The sequence below is a fragment of the Gopherus evgoodei genome, chromosome 7 (genome assembly GCF_007399415.2).
Source record: "Gopherus evgoodei ecotype Sinaloan lineage chromosome 7, rGopEvg1_v1.p, whole genome shotgun sequence".
In the NCBI taxonomy this organism is placed as follows: Eukaryota; Metazoa; Chordata; order Testudines; family Testudinidae; genus Gopherus; species Gopherus evgoodei.
In genome coordinates, this window is record NC_044328.1 from 105,321,657 (window position 1) to 105,343,562 (window position 21,906).

The window sequence follows — 21,906 nt, forward strand, 5'->3', positions numbered from 1 at the left end:
GAAAATCTGAGTTCAACTAGTGATTCCCACATAACAGTAAGATTGTAGGGAGACCTGAGATTAAGCAAGTTTCTTTCAATGCTCATAAAATACAAGATTAACAGCAGTAACAGAAGCACTCAATTTACAGATCAGATAACACTAAACAGATATGGAAAAGTTTCACTGTATTATTATTCCAAGCTTCACACAGATCATTTCCAGATATGGTTAGTTCCGTCCCCAAGCACATTCAATCCATTGCCTCTTTGCCAAATCTGCAAAGGTTTTTACTTTGTGCTTTTGACACCACTTTGTGTAGTAGTACCTGGGGAAACTGAAATTACTATCAGTTTCCCCTTTGGTTTGTGTGGATCTTTCTAACAGCACCATGAGAGAGAAAAATCATTAAAAAAAGGGAGGGGGGGCGAAATTGTAAAACCACTAAATCTGGCTGAGGAAGAGGAATGTCATCTCTGAAGTAGAAATGGTATCCAAAATTATGTAAGAATATCTTAAATTCATGTACCTTTGAAGTGTAATTATACTTTTACTAGTAAGTACAGAACAATCAAAACACAAACTGACCTGTTTGTGTGCTTAACAGGATATCAATCTATTTAATTTAGTGACAAAAATAAGATTTGTTTTAGGATTTTAAAATCCTGTTGTCTCTGCAAAGCCAGTCAGAAGTGAACAGATTCTATTCCTTTGTGCCAGGCTTCACCCACTCCCCTTTTCAAATTAAATTCCAAGCAGTTACAACTGAAGGCAACTGGGTTGCCTAGGTATAACAGAGGGTTGAAAATGACTTGCAGAATCTTTATTTTGGGGATTATGCAAAAAGAAGAGAACACAGCTTGACTCTCAGAACCAATGATGTGTTTTGCAGGGCTCAACATTGGGATATATATTTGAATCTAGATGTCACCACTACACAGATATTTTTAAGAATCATTTAAAAACAAAAACAAAAAACCAAAACAAACAAACAAAAAACATACTCCCTTCCCCATCTCCCCCTGAAGATATTTCCAGCAGTGAAAAATTACCAGAATGTAGCAGCACCTACAGCCACGTTCCCTACACAACGTTAGCATTTTAAACCTACTTTGCACTAGTGTGAAATGCAGGCAATGTTATTAGTTGTGCATTTCATTTGTGTCAAGCTGCTTGTCAAAAATGGCACTTTCACAAAACTTCTATTTTATCTTTGTACCCAGAAATATATGGTACTATAATCTTTTCATATACTTCTAAAGCACACTAAATTAACAATACTATAAATTTTCACCACTTAAAATTTCCAAAAGGACATATTACTATTCAATTACAACCTTAAATACAGATTATTAGGGAAGAAGTTCCATGCTTCACTATATAGAACACAGCTAAATTCTAAATCCAAAATATGAAACTGAATCATAAAGAGATATGAGATACAAGATTTAACACTAATTTGAGATATCACAAACACCTGAACGATCAATTTAGTTGTTTTGCAAGAAAAGTTCAGTGCATTTAAAAAAAAACAACAAAACCCACAGGTCAGATTCTGCCTTTCAACATAAGGTTATCTGAGCACATAGAACTTTCTATTCAAGTCTGTTGACAAGAGAAATATCCTATTTACTACCCAAACCTGACAGTATTCTTATGTAACAAAGAAAGCCTCATTGCTTGAAAAGGCTCGTTAACAGCTATAGCAGAAATGCAAACTACAATGCAAAGGTATGCTTTGGGGTCAGAATTTTAAACTGAAAGCATTTTCAGCCACCTTAAGGGGAGTGGGGGAGGCATTACTTTTAATGAGCACTCTCATCCTTCACATATCTACACCCTTGGGTCACAAGTACTCAGGAGAAACTAAATGTGTAGGCATGAGCACAAATTCTCAAACAGGTACATTGAGCAAACAACATCGAGCATTTGTTCCTGTTCAAATATCTGACTTCCTGCTTTACTTTGGTCTGTCCAGTTAGTTTGTAGAAAAGAAAAAGGGCTGCCTGAACAATACCAGCTTTTTTCTAAAAAGATCTAGCTATCCTTGTTGATTTACAGCAAGATCCTGCAATGCTGTAGAAAGATGTCATTCTAGAATGACAAAAGGAAGAGAGAGTATATTTTGATGAGTTTATTTCAAAAATCAGCAGTTCAAGTATTGCATGCCAAAGGAAAAAATTCCAGAATATTTAATAGCTTAGAGTGCAAGATGAATAGCATTAAAAGCTATCATTTTTAAGATCTACTATCCGATTCGCCTTCTTGTACAAGGCATCAGGGGAAAAAAAGCAAGCAAGAACCAAGTTGGATTGAATTTCTGGAGTCAGAGACCAGCCTCTGATTCAAGATGAACTTTTAATTTAAGGAATAAAACTAGGTTCTGGTTAGGACAAATGATCATAAGCAAGAAAGCTGATAGCTAAAACAAACCCAGGTTTATTTCCAGCCTATTGTGGAGTTTGGCTTATGTAGTAATTGAGACATGAAAGATTACCCAGTGCTCAGCAACACAAGATATCCATATAAGTTAGGTAACTAAAGGCAAGTTTTCCCTCAATAGTTAAGTTTTTTCAGTGATAAGGACTGGAAAGCATCATGTAACAAAAAGGAAAAGAATTTACTACTTTAAAAAAGTTCTGTCGTTCCTCACAACCATGACAGGAGGATTGAAAATGTAAAAATAAATAAAATAAAAATGGCAAATTACTATTTTTCCATACTATTTATAAACTGATAGGAGATAAATTAGTGATTCATCTCTTGCTTACAACTGAGAAAAAAGTGAAAAACTGAAGTTGCTTTCCCTGGGGCCTATGCTTTCCTTGCACAACCATCTCTCCACCACAAAAATAAAGAAACCCACAAACCATCAGATGCAGTCTATTATTTAGAGGCAGAAAAGCTTATTGTAAATGATGATATTTAAAAGGAAATTCAAAGGCTCCTTGACACTATTACATTTTCAGGAAGGTATGTTTGATGGAATCAAACAACTGACGGAAAAGCCTGAAATCTTAAGACTGTTCTAATTCTCCTTAAACATTCTTGGGTCACTTCAGCGAATCAATTCCATTAATTGAATTGCAGACTAATGCTCCACTCCCCAATTTCCTGATGAAAATTCAATACCAGAAGAAACTATAAATTGGGAAGTAGTGGCATATGCAAAAAAAAAGAAAAAAAAGAAAAAAAAGCAAGCAGCCGTCCTTCTCACCTGTTTGGTTATCTCCATGTTTTTCCAGTTGATCCTCTGGATCTCTTCCTGCCCCTCCTGAGGGAGAGCAGCAGTTAGCATTTGTAGAGTTTCTCATAGATACTTATCTATTACTTCTCAAACTAATTGTGTTATTGTATGTTATACTGAGTAGTTCCATAATAGAGTTAACTTGAAAGTTAACCCTATAGAGTTTTTAACAATGGTGATGTCTATTAATTTAAACACACCACCTCCTTCATCTGTGGTGATCAGAGATGTTCCTTCTCTTTTTATCCAAAAGAATACTTCAGAGAGAATTCATGGTTCAGATAAAAACTGGCCATAATATTGAAACTTAATAGTTGACTATACACTGTGTAACAGCCAACTGACAAATCCTCATAACTCCCACATCCAGCATTTATGACAAACTATAGTTTGAGCTGCCTAATCATGTTCCTTGCCATTGCTGCTTCCACAACCATGTGGTGTCAGCACACATAGCAATTGTTTCCATCCCAGAATGCAAAAAATACACATTGTCCACCATAACACTTGACAGTGTCTCAATATTTCGCCATTCGGCAAAGCACTGAATTGGTATTGATGTCCTTTGGGGCTTAAACTGCAAAAGGTCAGATATCCAAGCTATCCTATCTCATTGAAAACCTTATGAAGAAGTTTGTGGAAATAAAAAACAAGAAGATGGGTATTAAAATAGTCTCAGTGCCCTTTGATAAATCCAATCCAGCTCCACCTGCAGCCACCACTCTAGATTTTAGAAGATGAGCAGAAACCAATAGCTTTTACTCGTGGGGTATGACAGTTAATACATCCTATTCAGGCCAGTCACAAGGGAAAGGGAGGTGGGGGGAGAAAGACTCAGTGCCCAGCCTCAGATGCATTTATTGCTCTTGACTTCTCACCTCTTCTATCCCATCATCCATACTCCTCAAGCCAACACTCAGAGTTTCTCGGGGACTTAATACTGTCGACTCAGTCATCAAGAGATAGGATGAGAAGGTTCTTTAAAGAAGATTCTCTAAGAAAAATGGGTTTCATTCTTATGGTCAAAGATGAAAGACTGAAGTACCTCTAGTAGGATAGCTTGATTTGGTGAAAAGGAACACTTCTTCCAGTAAGGTCAACTGTAACCTTAAATGATTTTTATGTTGAACCCCACTGTAGTATCAGCCTGTTTAATCTTGTAACTAAAAAAGTGTGCCATCATTACCAAAGTGACAACTGCAACTTTTTTTGGTCTGATGCATCTTGTGAGATACAAATTCAAGCAAACGACTGAATATGAAGACCCACAATTCTAGACAGCTACACTGTATCTCAGTAAATTGCCAAAGCTATTCCTATTTATTCATCACATCCAAGAGGTTAAAATCTGGTCTCTGTTACAGCTAAGAATGCCCCAATAAAGAGGCATGGGATGTTTTTGAGTATAAACACAGCAGAATCTGATCCCTGGGTCTTATAGTTCAGCCTATTTCTGTAATAATCAAATATTAAAACCAAAAACGCTACATACAATGTGACCCAAGAGTGGGATCTATGAAAGATGAGACCTTTAGAAAACTGGTTCTTTACCATTTTATATTTTAAGGCAGCATAAAAGTTAGTAGTATGTCTTACCTGTAATTGGAATCAGCTTCCAGTGTATTCCAACCTCTCCTATATTATTTGAACTAGAATGTTGCCTGCGATACGCATGTTCAATAGGAGTGCTAGGACATGGGCTGTAGTCATCAAAGCTACTAATACTTCCAGTACTTGGTTCCTAAAAAGAAAAAAAAACCCACCTCAGCTCAAGAGTATGATGCATCCTTAACTTAATCCGTAAGTATTAACCTTTGCCATCTCAACAACAGTAGGAATGTAGATAAGATCACCAATCTAATGGAATTTTTGCCTTTAAGTTAATCAGATCTGAACACAGGCAGAAATAGTTCACCATTAACTATTTCTATCCTTGATGACAGAACATCAGCAAAGCTTCTGAAGTTACAAAAACAGTGTCTTTCCCATAGTAATTCAGAATGCCATTTTAGGCACATTTGCTAAATGGTCTCTCCCACCTCCCCCAAACATTTCAAGCATTGTGAACCATCTATAAGTGGATTGCTCTCTCTCTTTCCTTAAGGAGGTACCTTCAGTCAGCTGACAACCAAAGCAGAAGAAACACCTCTCTCAACCAGTTGAGAGCTTTCAGAATTTAACTCCAATTTATAGAATCAATAGGATTCCTAGCTAGATTCCAGATTGGGACAAACTGGATGAATTCATTCAAGTGTGTAGTGATTATCTGGTCTGACCAACACAGTTGTCATTGGAGCATTTGATGTACTGAATGTACACACCACATGTTGCGATAGGCATACGTGTAGGACAAATTAATCTGGAAAGGCATGTTGTGTGGAGTTCTCTTAATAAGCCCTACACTGAAAAATGATTAAAACAAGAAAGTATCAGAGGGGCAGCCTTGTTAGTCTGGATCTGTAAAAGCAGCAAAGAGTCCTGTGGCACCTTATAGCCTAACAGACGTTTTGGAGCATGAGCTTTCATGGGTGAATACCACTTTGTCAGATGCATGTAGTGGAAATTTCCAGGGGCAGGTATATATATGCAGGCAAGCTAGAGATAATGAGGTAGTTCAATCAGGGAGGTAGTTCAATCATCCTCCCCGACTGAACTCTCTCATTATCTCTAGCTTGCCTGCAAATATATACCTGCCCCTGGAAATGTCCACTACATGCATCTGACGAAGTGGGTATTCACCCACGAAAGCTCATGCTCCAAAACGTCTGTTAGTCTATAAGGTGCCACAGGACTCTTTGCTGCTTTAAAAAAAACAACAAACCACACAATTTATTGCCTGTGACCAACATTTTTCACAAAGCTATCCACCCTATCAATACACATCCTCAAAAGAAATCGGCACAACACCTTCAAACGACAAGCCTGCAAACTTAAATTCATAACTCTGCTAGACATGAAAACTATGTCTACGAGATGCTGCTTTTAGTGACACAGCTGTGTTGCTACAGCCGTGCTGCTAAAAGGCGCGTCGTGTAGCTGCTGTTTGTCGGCTCTCCTGCCAATAAAAAACCTCCACCCCCAATGAGCAGTGTTAGCTGTGCAAAACGTTGTTCTGGTGTTTGTCGTCTGCAAAACTTTGGTCTTTCGGGGGGTGGGGGTGGAGGGAGGTAAGAAGGGGGGGTTAAATACTTCAAAGACAAAAAAAAAAAGTTTTGTCGTTCATAATTTTTAGGAGATATATGTCTACACTAGCAACTGGTCTCCACAGAGATTATTTTTTGGGCTCATTATAGAATTTGTAACCCATTAACCTTCCTTGTCCTACAGCTTCAGAGGTGCTAACTGCCCTCTTCATTTTAAGTAGTTTCTTGCACAGCTTTAACCCCTTATGCTTAACAATGCTTCCCACCTTGCATTTAACTGACACTCTGGTTTCCTTTTGCAGACTGAAGATGAGCTCTATGAAGCTAGAAAGCTTGTCGTCTCTTCTACCAACTGAAGTTGGTCTAGAAGAACATATTACCTCACCCCCATGTCTCTTATATCCTGGGATGCACACAGCTACACCACCACTGCAAACAGATTCCAGATGGTCAGAACTACTTACAAAAGTGTTATTTACAACTAGGACCAAAATTCCTTTTTCTGCTCAGGGAGCTCCAAAAACCTACGAGCTGGGTGATACCTGATGAGAATTTATCTGGGAAATTTAACTAGAAGATCCTTGGACTGGAACTCTCAGGACCCTACAATCACAAGCTGTACTGAGAGGAAACTCCAATTTTCGTACAATAATGGTGTAGGGAAGTACGTATTGGCTGCTTACAGGCTGCTCAGATTCTCCGTAGGCCCCAGGTGCTCATATTTTGGGAGGGAGTTCTAGGGTGAGATTTTCAAGAGCTTAGTACTGGCCTAACTGCCCCACTGAAAATCAATGGCAGTTTTTCCCACACTGACTTCAATGGGGGCAGAGTCACGTCAACGCTGAACCATTTTGAAAAATGTCATGCTTAATCCAATAAGACATGGAAGTCCATCCACTATACATGCTTCCTTAATATATACTTGAATCCCTCTAGCACAGTGGTTCTCAAAACATTTGTACTGGTGACCTCTTTCACATGGCAAGCCTTTTAAATATACATATTTAACACCATTATACATGCAGGAGGCAAACAGGATTTGGGGTGGAGGCTGACAGCTTGCAACCCCCCATGTAATAACCTCATGACTCCCTGAGGGTCCCAACCCCCAGTTTGAGAACCCATGCTTTAGCATAACTGAATAGGAAGTGGACTCCATTTCCAGGGGTTAGAATTTAGACAGATGAGGAGTCTGAGGGAAGGTACCCTTGAAGTGGTGCAGCACTGCTGCTGCATTTTAGAGAAGATGCCACTGTGCCAACAGGAGAGCTTCTCCCATCAGCATAGTTAATTCACCTCCATGAGATGGTGGCAACTACATTGACAGGAAAAGTCCTCCCACTGACACAATGCTATCTGTACCAGGGTCCTGGTCGGTATAATTGTGTTGCTAACACCCCTGATGCAGTTGCTCCGATGTACATTTATAGTATATATTTGGCCTCAGATCCTGAATTTCTCACGTGTGGAGATGCAAATAAGACTTCAGGGAATCTTATTTCCAGTTTGAATGTGTCCAACTTTAACTTCCAGCCATTGGCTAGTGTTATACCTGTCTCTGCTAGACTGAAGAGTCCATTATCAAATATTATTCCCATGTAGGTACTTGAACTGTAATTAAGTCAACCTTTCATGTTCTCTTTGTTAAAATAGATTGAGCTCCTTGAGTCTGTCATTATAAGGCGTGGTTCTAATCCGTTAATCATTCTCATGGCTCTTCTCTGAACCCTCTTCCATTTATGAACCTTCTTATTGAACTGTGGACACTAGAACTGGACACACCTGACTGGGGAGCACATTAACCTGCCCACAGAAAACTGACTGCAGGAGTAAACAGGGAGAAGAAAGATTCTTTGTGCCTTAGGATTTTGGAAGGCAGCATTTAAGGACTGCACAATACCCTTTGCCGCTGGATCTAGGAACTTGGGCTCCCAGCCTATCCTTACTGTTCTTCCAAATGTGCAGGCCTCATCCCAGCAGGATCCAATGCCCCTCCCAAGGGGATGGTAATAGAGGGTTGACCGCAGTGGATCTCTCCATTCTCTGGAGAGAAAATAAGTGACTAAGCAGGAGGGGCACACAGGGCCCATTATATAATCATTACTATGCCTGCTCCCATAAAGTATAACCCCTGATAGTCCACAGAGAAGCCACACACCATGAATCATCTAAGAGGCTGAATAAAAATGTCTGATTCCTGCAGGAGGTAGAAAGATGGACTGTTCGTGATGGCAGGTTCCTACCTGGGTTGAAAAAGATACTTTATAGACTGGTGTCTTTTGGTGACAGGCAGCTACCTGCTTAAGCAAAGGAACAGCAACCATTACACTACATATTATTGGAGCTCCCCCACAAGCAAGTTGAAAAACTGGGACAGAACAGATTCTGATTAGAGGTACGTCTCATCTTCAAGGTTCTCTTTAGTTATTTTTTGAAAGGAAAGGAATGGGCCTAACAGCTGAGAGCACATATCCAAAACAAACAAGTTGGTGTACAGAAAACTTGACTTTTCAGTATGGTTCCTGGGAAAATATAAAAGCTCCAAGATGTGGAGAAACAAATACCTAAGAACAAAAAAAAGTCTTGCATACACTTTATAGGAACTAAATCATTAAGAAATTCTCACAGCTGTAAATACTGTATACTTAATCAGCACCTAGCAATACTGGATTTTTCCCCTGAAGATACTTACTTTTAAACGCAATGTGTGGTCAATGCCTACTTCACTAGCAGAAAGCCTTAGGTCAACATCAGTAGGATAGGCTAAGCATGTTGCTTTAGTTTCCAACATCACTGGGCTATGTGGATCCTTAAAGTTTACATTTTCAGCTTGTGCAATATTAGGAAGCACATGTTCTTCCTTATCCTGTGCTGGAATGGATTCATATTCATGTTTTAGCCTTAAATCCTCTATTTCATCAGTGTCCAATCCTAAAGCTTGGTTTACAGACCGTGCCAATGATGAATCCAAGTGTCCTGCACTAGCTAGTGTTTCTAAGAGCAACTTAATGAGACCATGCGTGTCTGTAACTGCAGGGTCGGATACATCTTGTTGTCTCAAGTCAGTATCACGTCCCCCAAGACCGGTAATTATTGAGAAAACAGACTGTGGCGATTCTGAGGTTCTTCCTCCTTTAGAGGGAAAGGGAATGGGAGGGGGGGGAAAAAAAAAAAGCCATTCAATACCAAGTCATCTTACTAAACCATCCTCCCAGGCTCCAGAGTAGATTCCCACAGTTCACATGCAGAGAAAATCTGGACGAATAAGGGAAGAGAGGAGGCAGCAATATCCTAGGGCTGTGAGTCTACTCCCAGATCTGATCAGCCCTATTTCAGGCCACTTTGGACAATGCCATTTTATTTTAAACAGAGAAAAGGATTAAATTTTGCATTAATTAATATCTGCTTAATGTAAGAGTACTGTAATAACATCAGAAAATAAAGAAGTTACAGTTCTCTTAAGATTAACTTGGCAATATTGCATATCCTATGTATTTTATGGCAACCTTGCAAAATGCTCACTTGCTGGGAGGGAAAGAGTGAGCAAAGAAATTAGTTCTCCTTCCCTAACCCCATTATTACATTAAAAGAAGATGAGTAGATCATCATAACTTAATAGCCCAGGCACAATTTTACAAGTTTATTTAACGGTATAAAATTACTGTCCCTATTGACACAGGGAAAAAAAAGGAATAGTAATCTTATTCCATTTGTTCCTTGCCCAGCTCCCATACCCCCCAAATTATAGGTGTTAGTTGACTTTGATTTATTCATTTATTTTAAAATAAAGAAGTAAACCAAAAAATGTTAAACTACTTCAAATATCTGACACTTTAGCTGTTTTACCAGTGCTGCACTTGCAGAGATTAGAAAATGTTTTTTCTGAGTTCATAAACTAAGGCATGTCTATGCCGATTAGACACAGTTTGGCACCAATAACCAAACTTCTCTGGTCTTTAGAGCTCAAACTAATCTGTACAAAACTTAGTTTAAATATTTTTAAATCAAAAGGTTTTCAAAACAAAAACCTCACTTTTGGGCCTATAGAAAGCATAGAAAATGCAACCCAAGTAGGAGAGTTTCCAACAAAACCAAAACCAAAACCGTTAGGATTTAGCCAAAAGGATGTTGTGGGATTTTGTTTTATTTGCATTTCTATTTGGATCTAATCCTATATTTTACACTGATCTCAAAGAGAAGGAGAGGCTCCATAAACCCCATTAGCAGCACTGCAAGAGTCCAACTCCTGTGGCTTCTGATTTACATCCTTATAATTCTCATGGCAAGCCAGGAGGCAGACTATCCATGGATCAGGGACTGAAGGGAAGTAATGCCATCTTTGTCCTCTCCAAGGAGTGGAGAGAAAAATAGGAGGGAGGGGGTGGGGGGGAGAAAAAATGGTGAGCTACTGCTGGCAACACCAGGAACTTCAATTGCTGTAGAAAGTGCATGTGCACACAGCAGGCCAAGAGGTGCTTAAAAAAAGGGGGAATAAGACATTGCAGCACTCTCCAGGAATCAAAGGCTTTTTAGCAAAACTGTGATCTATTATCTTGTGCCAATGTGGTAAAGGTGCAGAGAAAGTGCCTTATGCTCATTTGGGACAACAATAAAAACAGAACCCATGAGTGTGATAATTAATTGCAAGCTTATTTCTGGTTAACATTCTTTCAAGGAATGCAACATTCAGCAACACTGGAAAAGTGCATTAGTTAGTTAAGCTTCTGCCAAGATAAATTAAATAGCTAACAATGCTGGTGTCAGTTATATTGAATTTCACTGTTTTAAACATCGAGAGGAAAGAAGGCTTGTCTCTCCAAGTTACTGTTTCAGTTTGTCTGCACATGCAGGGAGACTACTACACCATACTAGAACCATAAAGGGATAGAAAATTAAAATTCTATAGAAAAATATTAGGATATCAAAAATCTGTATAAATACCCTACATGCACAAAACGTATGGGTATCCACAGCCTCCAAAATATATCCTTTATAAGCAAGCTCTCTAAGAGGTCACTGATCTTATTTTTAGAGCTGCAGATCAGCAGCAGCATCTGTGGAAGTCAATGGGAGTTACTTTCTCTAGCAGCCAGAGCACAAGCAAGGTCATATATATTTATAAAAAGGTGTCCCATGACAATCATCCCTTTATTTATGAATCTTTCACACTAATCATTATGAATGAACGAACAGCAGTAAGCAACAATGAAGTTATTCCAATGGTCTTAAGCACTAAAGGCCTAAAGCACTTCCATTTCAAGTTTTCAAAATAAATTTTACTATTTGAAAAGTGAGTTCTAGATTAAATTACTTTTCTTACCTTCATAATGGCAATTCTTTTCTGAAGATTCACTCATTTTTAAGTGCTTCCGCCAGATTTTCAGAGTGACTGTGTAGTCTTCGCTTCAGTCCACTTTTGTTTCTAGTGTCTTCTGTATCAGATCTCCACCTACATTTTTTTTCTTGCACTGAATTAAGTTAATCAACTCTTTGAGTTTATCAGGATCATAGTCCCCAGTATGAAGGGGTTTTTGCTTGGCAGCAGCACCATCACATTTTAGAACCATTCTTTCCCAGTTTTTGCATTTGCGAAGTCAGTGTCTTCTTCTGGGGGTTCATATCTGAAACAGGACTGAACTGCTGAACCTTCTGATTTCCCTCCATTAATTCTTTTGCTTTAGAAACATGCAGTTGATAGGCTTCAGCACCAAAGATGTAATTACGCAAGCAGCTGTCAATATGGGATTTGTTTTTTGGAGCAGGATATAGAAATTTTCTGTCATCTAGCCGTGATTCATAAGGGTATAATACAAATTCCCTATATTTGCTAGACCCACTAATGCTTCGCTTCAAATATTCGTTTATATGCTTTTCCACAACAGTATTGAAGTCTGCAGTAGTGTTTTACGAGACCTGAATTAAAGCGAAGTGTAGTGACTGAATGAACTTCATGAGCTTGGCATAATCTCATGGTTTTCCTGCAGTACTGATGTAGCTGAACTTTTCTGTGCTGTGAAGGGAACAGTTTTTGTGCTGCGATGGAAGGAGAGTGAGAGAGAGCGCCCCTGATTAAAACAAAGCTGTGACAAAATATATGGCTGCTAAACTATTACACTTTCAATTTTTCTGGCGACTATCTGTGACAACTATAGCTATGGCAATATTATCTAAATCCAGTCTTTAGCTTGATTTTTCCTAAGGTAATGTACTTACAAAAAAAGCTAGAGACATTTATCAAACATGAATAGATCATCCAGTTTGCTATCTTTCTGTAGTGAAGACTCCTCCCCCCCATCTTATTTTTCACTCCTGAAAATAAAAAAGACAGTCTGATTAACATGATCAAACTAAAGGCCTTCATCACCACTTGTCGCCTTTCTATGTACACCTTTTATACTGCTCTCATCACCGTGGCAATGAAGGCCTTCCTCCATTCTCCAACTATTCAAGCAATGCCCCAACCCTTTGGAAGTTAAAATCCATGAGGTCAATGAGCCGTTAGTTTGTGGTTTGGTTTGTTCTCAAAGCAAGTCTTAGAAAATGTTCGAAGAAGCCAGGACACAATGGGGGGGAAGGAGTTTTCAACAGTACATGGCACACAGTTCGGATACCAGCAGCTGCTATACTAACTTCTTTCATCCTGTCTGCCAACAGATTAATCACTTCACCCAAGACTGAGGAGTACCTCATACTCTTACAGCTTCCAAGTTCCTTTTGAGAAGAAAAGTGCCATATCAGTTAAGACCAGTCCTAATTAAGATTTCTCAATTAGAAACAGAAATTGGAGACCTCACCTATCTGATCAAACTCTTTGACAAGTCAAAAGACAACAAAAATCAAGGCATGAGAGTAGAGATACAGGGTACAAAATCTAAACCTGGATTCAAACATTCCCTAGCTCAGTTTGAAATCCAGCCCTTTCTAAGATTTAGTCCATCATCATGGAATTGATGAAGTCACTCACAGGGTGAAGCTCTTCATTGTCAGTTTAAATTTCCAACCCCCTCCTAACTTCTGTAAAAAGATTTGATTTTCCTTAGGGTTTCTGGACAGAGTCCTGACAGGTACATTTTCCCCACTGGAAAGAAATGAAAAATTCCAAGTTTGAAGAGCAACAAAGAGTCCTGTGGCACCTTAAAGACTAACAATGTATTGGAGCATAAGCTTTCGTGGGTGAATACCCACTTTGTCAAACACATGCAGAAAAAAAAGCTTATGCTCCAATACACTGTTAGTCTTTAAGATGCCACAGGACTCTGTTGCTTTTTACAGATCCAGACTAACACAGCTACCCCTCTGAAGTTTTAAAGAGCTATATTATTCTGAAAAATTGTCTGCAATTCACTTATTGAAAAATATTCTAATGCTTTTTGGAGCAAATCCATCTCTAATATAGCTTTGTCTGTTGTGTGGTGTGCAGCAATCATTGCTTATTACTTTAATTACAGTAGGCTCAGTGTTACAAAAAAAGGTAGAAGGGAGGACAATATCTACCTGTTGTGTCTCAACATTTATTGTATTTATACTCTCTTTGAGGAAGGGACTGTCTTAGTCATACACATGCACAGTGCCTAGCCCAGGGGTCAGCAACCTTTCAGAAGTGGCGTGCTGAGTGTCTTTTATTCACTCTAAATTAAGGATTACGTGTGCCAATAATGCATTTTAACGTTTTTAGGTGTTCTCTTTCTGTAAGTCTATAATATATAACTAAACTATTGTTGTATGTAAAGTAAATCAGGTTTTTAAACTGTTTAAGAAGCTTCACTTAAAATTAAATTAAAATGCAGAGCCCCCCGGAATGGTGGCCAGGACCCGGGCAGTGTGAGTGCCACTGAAAATCAACTCACGTGCCACCTTCAGCGCACGTGCCATAGGTTGCCTAGCCCTGGCCTAGCCCAACAGAGCTTTGTCCCAGCTGGTAAATTATGGGCTAGTACAATATAAATATTAATAGGTGATGGGTGCTGCGGAGGGAGGAAAAAGTCAGAGGGATTAAAAAAGTTTCAATGTGGATAAATTTTTCCCCTTTATTAAAGAGTAATAAATCACTAGGACCAGATGGTATTTACTCAAGAGTTCTGAAGGAATTCAGACATGAAATTGCAGAACTACTAGCTGTGGTATGTAATTTATCATTTAAAGTCAGCTGTACCAGATGAGTGGAGGATAGCTAATGTGACACTTTTTTTAAAAAAGCCTCCAGCAGTGACACTGACATTATAGACTGCTAAGTGTAATTTCAGTACTAGGCAAATTGTTTGAAACTATAGTAAAGAACAGAATTAGACACAAAGATGAACACAATTTATTGGGGAACAGTCAACACTGCTTTTCTGAAGGGAAAAATCTGCTTCACCAATTTATTAGAATTCTTTGAGGGGAATCAACAAACCTGTGGACAAGGGTAATCCAGTGGATATAGTGTACTTAAAATTTCAAAATACTTTGAGAATGTCCCTCACCAAGTTAAACAGTCATGGGATAAGAGAAAGATACTCTCATGGATCAGTAACTGGTTAAAAGACAGGAAACAAAAGGAAGAAAAAAAATGGTCCATTTTCAGAATGGAGAGAGGGTAAACAGTGAGGTTCCCCAAAGATCTGTACAGGGATCTGTGCTGTTTAACATATTCATAAATGATCTGGAAAAAGGCGGAACAGTGAGGTGGTAAAGTTTGCAAAGGATGCAAAATTTCTCAAGATGTGCAAATTCAAAGCAGACTGTTAAAAAGTTACAAAGGGAACTCACTAAACTGAGTGGCTGGGCAACAAAATGACAGATTAAATTGAATGTTGAGAAATGCAAAGTAATGCATATCAGAAAACATAATCCCAGCTACACATGCAAAACGATGAGGCCTAAATTAGCTTTACAACTCAAGAAAGATCTTGGAGTAACTGGATAGTTCCTTGAAAACATCAACTCAACAAGTAAGCGGCAGTCAAAAGAGCTAACAGAATGTTGGGAACCATTAGGAAAGGGATAGGTAAAATAGTAAATAACATAATGCCACTATAGAAATCCATGGTCACACACCTGGAATACGGCATGCAGTTCTGGCTACCCCATCTCAAAAAAAGGTATCAGAAATGGAAAAGGTATAGAAAGGTATAAAGATGGGCACCAAAATTATTGAGGATATAGAACTGCTTCCATACAATGAGAGGTTAAAAACACTGGGACTGTTCAGCTGGGGTAGGGGAGGGGGAAAGTCGACTAAGGGGGGGGGATATGATAGGAGTCTATAAAAATCATGAATAGTGTGGAGAACGTGAATAAAAGTGTTATTTACCCATTCACACAATACAAGACGTAGGGGTCATTAATAAGCAACTGGTTTAAAAAAAAGGAAAAGAAAAGCGGGGGGAGGAGGAAGGAAGTACTTCTTCACACAACATATAGGTTGACTATGGAACTCGCTGCAAAGGGATGTTGTGAAGGCCAAAAACTGTAATTGGGTTCAAAAAATAAATTATACAAGTTCACAGAGGATAGGTCCATCAATGGCTATTTACCACCATGGTCAGGGATGCAATCCCATGACATGGGTGTCCCTGAGCCTCTTGACTGCCAGATGCAGGACTGAACAATAGGGGATGGATCACTAGGTAATTGTGCTGTTCTGTTCATTCCCTCTGAAGTACCTGGCATTGGCCAGGTTGGAAGAGAGGATACGGGGCTAGATGGAACACTGGTCTGACCCAGTATGGCCATTCTTATGTTGCGTTATGAAATATCACTTATTAAATAGGTCCATTTCTAGTAGTTACTTTGACCTACATATATGTTTTTGGAGGCAATATAAAATGAATTGGAATAACAATGAAAAAGTTTATATGGTAGTGGGGAACTAACTAGACCCCTTAGTGCAGCAGGCTGGCAGTGTATGTCTGTGAACCCACTGTGTTTTGCTATATTATTTTCCTGACTGAAAGACATAAGTAAGTCATTCATCTCCCTGATACTTACATGGCTACTCTAGAATGTGAAGGGATCTGAGGTGTAGGGTGAGGTAGGAACCCTGGCTTGAGCTGAACCATGATATTTCATTATTAATTCCTTTGTTAAAGTAAAAAGCAAAGGAAAGGCTGGATTTTACTACATTAGTGTGTGTACTGTTTCAAAGCAAGTTGTGAAGAGTACATGCTCAATAAGGAATACTAGAAGCAGAAAAGCTGCAACTCTGAATGGTGGATTTTTTAAGTTACGTTCCAGATGTATCTATTAAAGTTCTACTAAGTTCAGTTCCTTTTAGTGGTGTTAGTGATAACTGATTATCTTATGCTTCTTTCACTGCACATTTTCTTTGCTCAATTATTGAATCGAGAACATGATTTGTGTCCCAGAGCATAACTTCAAGCAACCAAATTAATGGCTTTATTTTGTCCTTTTATGTTTTATGGTCAAAAACTAATAGATTATTTAAGTGTGTAGCTGTAATGGTACATCTTAATAAAAGGTAGTCTTCAAGGACAGATGGATAGCTAGTTCTACTGGAACTTAGTGGAAATAAATATTGCTCCCTTTCATAAAAGTAAACAAAAAACTGAACTATTGTACTAAGGCTTTTTTTAGTGCTAGCCCTGCAATCACCAATATCTAAATCAATCCATGTTCTTTCATGCTCATGCATTATGAACACCAACCCTGACCTAAAACTAAACTATGTAGATGAGCACCTCAACTGCATATTAACTGCCTTCTTTGGTTAGATATAATCAGAAGTCAATGGACTTACTTGAAGTCACTATACCTCTAGGTTCCTGAAATAGAAACAATGCCTGCAGAATGCGGGGACCTTCCAGTTGGTGCTCTACAAAAAAAGTGTAATAGAATATGTAAATTTATTAAGAGAAACCCACTTATATTTCAAAAGACCATGACATATTTTAAAAAATTACATACCATATGGGGATGTCATTTGCCAAGGAGAAAGAAGGAAGAGATATCCTCTGTCCCCAAGTGGTTTAACAAGAACCTGTGTTTTCAAGCAAAAAAGTATATCTAGTATGAAGTATGCACAAAAGATTAGGAGATTCATTTGATAACGGTAACAAGTTCCAATGCATCACTGGCGCTGAAAAACAATCCTCTTACATCTGTGATGTGTTGCCAGCAAGAAGAGATGCTCTCCATTTTCTTGGAATATTACAGATTTTTTTTTTTTTTTAAACAAAGAGTCAAACATGTTCTACTTACTAATTTCTCTCTCTCTAGTTTTTGCAGTAAGCCTTCCAAGTTACTTCCAGACCTTGTCTTTTCCACAACCTCATAAAGGCTACAGTACATTCCACTCTTGCACACTAATTAAGAGGGGAAGGAAAAGAAAAAAAAAGTCAAAAATTCAGGTTTCTACCCAAATGTTATTTTTAGTTCAAAAAGACAAGTGTTTACCTTCTTTTGCCCCTTGATAAGTTTCTTTATAGAACAATGCTGGTGCAATTTTCTTCTTTAGTGAATCAATGCTCATAACAGTTTCAACATTAAGCTTCTCAGGACTGAAATCAAAGAAAAAATGAAAAATCAGCTTCTCTTTACCCCATGATCTTAGTCTCATCGATGAAATAAAAATTGAAGAGTGTTTGGTTTTGTTTTAAATACTCATTTGAAAAACTAATTCCTTGAAACTAAAAGGATTCAGGGAAGTTTTCTACCAGTGGAACGGGAATTGCAGAGAAAAGCCTGTTGTGTCATTAAAAAAAAAACAAAAAAAACAGAACAAAAAAACCCAAACACATTTGTCTAAACCAAATGCATGTTGTCAATTGACAGTATTTTCCAGAGTGCCTAAGTAACTTAGAAACAAGTTGGACTTGTGTTCCTAAGTAACTTGAAAATGTTACCTAATAAATTTAGACTAAATTTTAAAGTTAACAAACTGTCCCAGAATTCACCAGATTCTGCTAGAGAAAGTTTTTAAACACCAATATTCTTCAACTTTGTTTTCAAATCTATACTTACAGTTTACATGGAAGGAAAGGGCGTGTTGCAGATTTCAAAGCAGCATGGCATAAAAGCTTCCCTTTATTCAAAAGCTGACCTCTCCATAAGGTGTAGTTAGTCTTATCTAAGAGAAGAGTGGGGGAAGGGAAGAAAAAAAAAAGTAAAGCAGTTGTCTCAAGTGAAGATAAGCTAGTAAGAGACTGAAGCGAGAGGGGGACAAGAGAGAAAGTGTAGAGGCAGCCTGCCTAAATTTTGGTAAGTTTTCTACTGCTGGTGGCAATGAAAAGAGCACAAGCAATTTTTACTACTATGTTGTCTTACTTTCTTAGACTAGATCTAGACAATATGATGGAAAATGTTAGCTTTGTCCTGTCTACACAGTGCTTCCACTAGTGGAGCTGCAGCCACAAAAAAAACATCAGTGTGGACAAGACTGAAGAGAAAAAAGGCAAAAGATAGAAGAGCATGAAGTATCTGCACAGAAGTAGCAGAGCAATAAAAAGTTGTCATCACTCAGGCTGAATGGCAAGGAGAAATCCCTGGATAATTGTTCCAGTTGCTCCCTAGTGAAAGAGAAGATACAGTCTTCTACAATACCCAGAAAATACATAACTACTGGGGTTTAGGGAGGCATTGCCCTCATTCCTAGGTGGAAAAGGATATTAAGCCACATAGACCTGACTCCAATCAACAGTTAGCTTTAACCAAGTCAGAGTTTATCTATTGCATTGAGGATAGAGGGATGGGAGTGCCAAGGGATACACACAGTACCTCACAAACCTACTAGATCTTCTCCACCCTTCTCCATTTTAACTTCTAGATATAGTTTTGCTGAAATGGATAGCAGAGATGCTACTAGCTACAAACACACATACTTTATTATTAGGCATCAGAGCTGACTCCCCATGGAAATAGAGACTGTTCAGACTTCAAAGCTCTTTCCTGTTCGCTACAAACTCCAGAAAGCAGCACTGCTCCAAATCGCATACCAAAAAAATCTCTAAAATCATAAAGGGCTACATTTTAAACAAATGAGAACTGGAATTCTGCTGTAATTGAGGTGCCAAATGGATAGTCACTGCAGTATTAGAATATTGTAGCTCTTAACTGTCTATTTACATATACTGTAAAACAAATGTGCTTTGGTCAAGTGGCATAGAAAAATCAATTGCTTGTTATGGTAGTCAGGAGACTGTATTTCATCAGTATGACAGAAAAGAACTTTTTGTATCAATTGTCAAAGAACTTCAGCTAATAAAAGCAGGAAAGTTGCCTCAGACAGACAACACAATCGCACTGCAGCTATGGTTAGTGATTTTTTCAGTTTTTCTTGCAGGAAGACAGCATGTTTTCTTGTATTGCTATTTTGAGCCTCAAGTGTAATATGAAAGAGGAAAAACTACCCCTTGGGTTCCAACTGCTTCCCAAAACACTTTAACTGGCCACACCATAATGTTATCAACACCGATCAATTACACCCAACAGTAATATCTACTCTTTATTCTCTCTAACTACAATGACCCAAAAACAGGTTATCCAAATAAAGCACAGGTAAAGCTAATAGGGCAAGTGACTAAAAAGTATTCTATGCATTTATTATAAATGCAAGATTTATAGTACAACTGATACTTACCTGTGCTTCTGTCTGTACTAAAGCTGTTTGACCTAACAAAACATAAAACAAGACAAAAATTAAACAGAAGCTTCTCTCAATATACAATTAACCCCCCACACACACAAACCACCCTTCAGATTTAGGATGTTTTATTAGTTGGCAAGTCTAACAGGACAACACAACTGCAATCATGTATCCTCTGATCCTATATTATCAGTTTTTCTGAGGCACCATACATATCCATTGCGGGAGTGGGGGTGGGGCGGGAAGAAGAGAGCAAACAAGCAAGGGTTTTGCTTACAAACAGGGTTTGTACTGCTTTATCTGTATCAATTTCTATGTCAATATTGTTAAAACAGTACAAACAATCCCCTAGAAAGTGTATGCCGTTATACCGGTATAGTTTCAGTGTGTAACTTATAGGAATAAGCTATCCCAATTAAGCACCTTTTATAACAGTATAACTGCATCCACACTAGGGAGTTGTACTGTTTTAACCATATCTGTCAGAGCAGTTTCACAGATACAGTTAAAAGCAATATAGAAATTGCAGTTAGACTAGTCCAAAGAGAATATTTTAGTAGCCATTATATTTCAGGAGCAGCAGAGAAGCTGAATCCTCTTCACAACAATTCTAACTCAAAAGGAAGACCACTGTACTTCTGATAGAGGTTTGGAGGAGCATACAACAAAGTGAGAAGGTGGACATTCCCTAACAGAGGTGGATCTGACAACCCTTTCTCCGTACCAAGTTGGGGAAACCAGATTGAAAACCACGTCCTATGTGAATCCTTTAAGTTGTGGGTGGCAATTTCAAACTTTGGCAGATCAAGTCCAGAAATGCCTTTGCTGGAAATGACAAGTCAATCTTTCTGCCTTCTGTCTCCACAGAATTACCAAATTTCTTAAGTAATTTGCACAAAAATACACACAGTACTTTAAAAGGGACACCACTACTGAAGCTGGTCAGATATTTTAAGCCTACTTCTGTTACAAAAGCCACAAAAGGTTACTATAATTGAAAGGGATCCATTTTTCAGTTTACTTTGTACTAATTTGTCCTATAGTCTGTTTCCTCTGTATAATAGGAGGTTCTCTGTTTGTGTTGCTCTTTCAGACATTTTTCATTATTATGAAAGTGGAAGAACATATTATTGTAAGACCACACACATTGGTGCAGGGCTTGCTGTCGGACAGAGTACGTAAAACTACTTTTAAAATTCTTTTATATGAAGACTAGATTTCAAATTCATTTTAATATTTTGTAAAATTTTAAAAGTTTTACAGAAAATAAACACCCCTTTGGTTGGGCAGCATGGTTTTGAAGAGGGGGAAGAAAAGCAACAAAACTATGTTCTGCACAGGTCACTGTGCTGCACAAAACACATCACAACCTCTCATAGTGGGTTTGAAGTATCTGAAAAGCGAGCCCTCAATTTCCCGAGTATTAATATGCACACATCACTACTGTTCGGAGGATAGTAATGCTAAACTGAGTATGTTAGAGATTAAAAAGTCTCTTCACGTCAACACTGACATTTTTAATAAACCTGCAATCCTACCTTACCTTGATGGGGGCAAAAACTTTGTACTTGTACCATTTCATCCTTATAAGCAATGAAACAACAGCACTATGGACACACGTGTCTTGGTCTTCGTCTTATTTCATCAAAGCCATATTCATAAAAGTAGTACTAATAAAAGAAGCAAAAAAGTTAACTAAATTAGAAATCTGTTCAATTTGTATTTCATGAGTTTATCAAGAGCTGATGGTTTCCAGTTTTTAGAAAATGTGCCACTAGTTTCACAGCCATCCCTCATAAATCCTGTATTTTTATTAGCCAAATCAGTTTTAAATAATCCAGAATTAAGTGCTTTTGAAGTTTTAAATTATGCCAGAAATGAACAGCACAGCAGATTAGATTTAAAAAAGCATAAGCTAATTTTACTAACTTGAAGAAATATTTTCTATGAAGCTT

The 21,906-nt window shown here is 38.2% G+C and overlaps 2 protein-coding genes across 2 annotated transcripts in view; one reads left to right on the forward strand and one right to left on the reverse strand.

Annotated features, from left to right (window-relative positions):
- Positions 1–21,906, forward strand: part of CCDC66 (coiled-coil domain containing 66) — an 86,568-nt gene that overhangs the window by 59,835 nt on the left and 4,827 nt on the right. The window contains exons 21-23 of the mRNA XM_030568680.1: positions 6,672–7,033; positions 8,023–8,768; positions 15,474–15,477. The gene's annotated coding sequence lies outside the window, so the exon portion shown is untranslated. The remainder of the gene's footprint in view (positions 1–6,671; positions 7,034–8,022; positions 8,769–15,473; positions 15,478–21,906) is intronic.
- Positions 1–21,906, reverse strand: part of TASOR (transcription activation suppressor) — a 61,427-nt gene that overhangs the window by 10,203 nt on the left and 29,318 nt on the right. Inside the window, 16 exon segments of the mRNA XM_030568686.1 lie at positions 3,197–3,253; positions 4,823–4,967; positions 9,062–9,486; positions 11,690–11,741; positions 11,743–11,810; positions 11,813–11,918; positions 11,920–12,326; positions 12,329–12,379; positions 17,108–17,182; positions 17,275–17,347; positions 17,569–17,672; positions 17,764–17,867; positions 18,331–18,436; positions 19,946–19,977; positions 21,495–21,523; positions 21,526–21,621. Coding sequence (XP_030424546.1) covers positions 3,197–3,253; positions 4,823–4,967; positions 9,062–9,486; positions 11,690–11,741; positions 11,743–11,810; positions 11,813–11,918; positions 11,920–12,326; positions 12,329–12,379; positions 17,108–17,182; positions 17,275–17,347; positions 17,569–17,672; positions 17,764–17,867; positions 18,331–18,436; positions 19,946–19,977; positions 21,495–21,523; positions 21,526–21,621 — 1,930 coding nt within the window.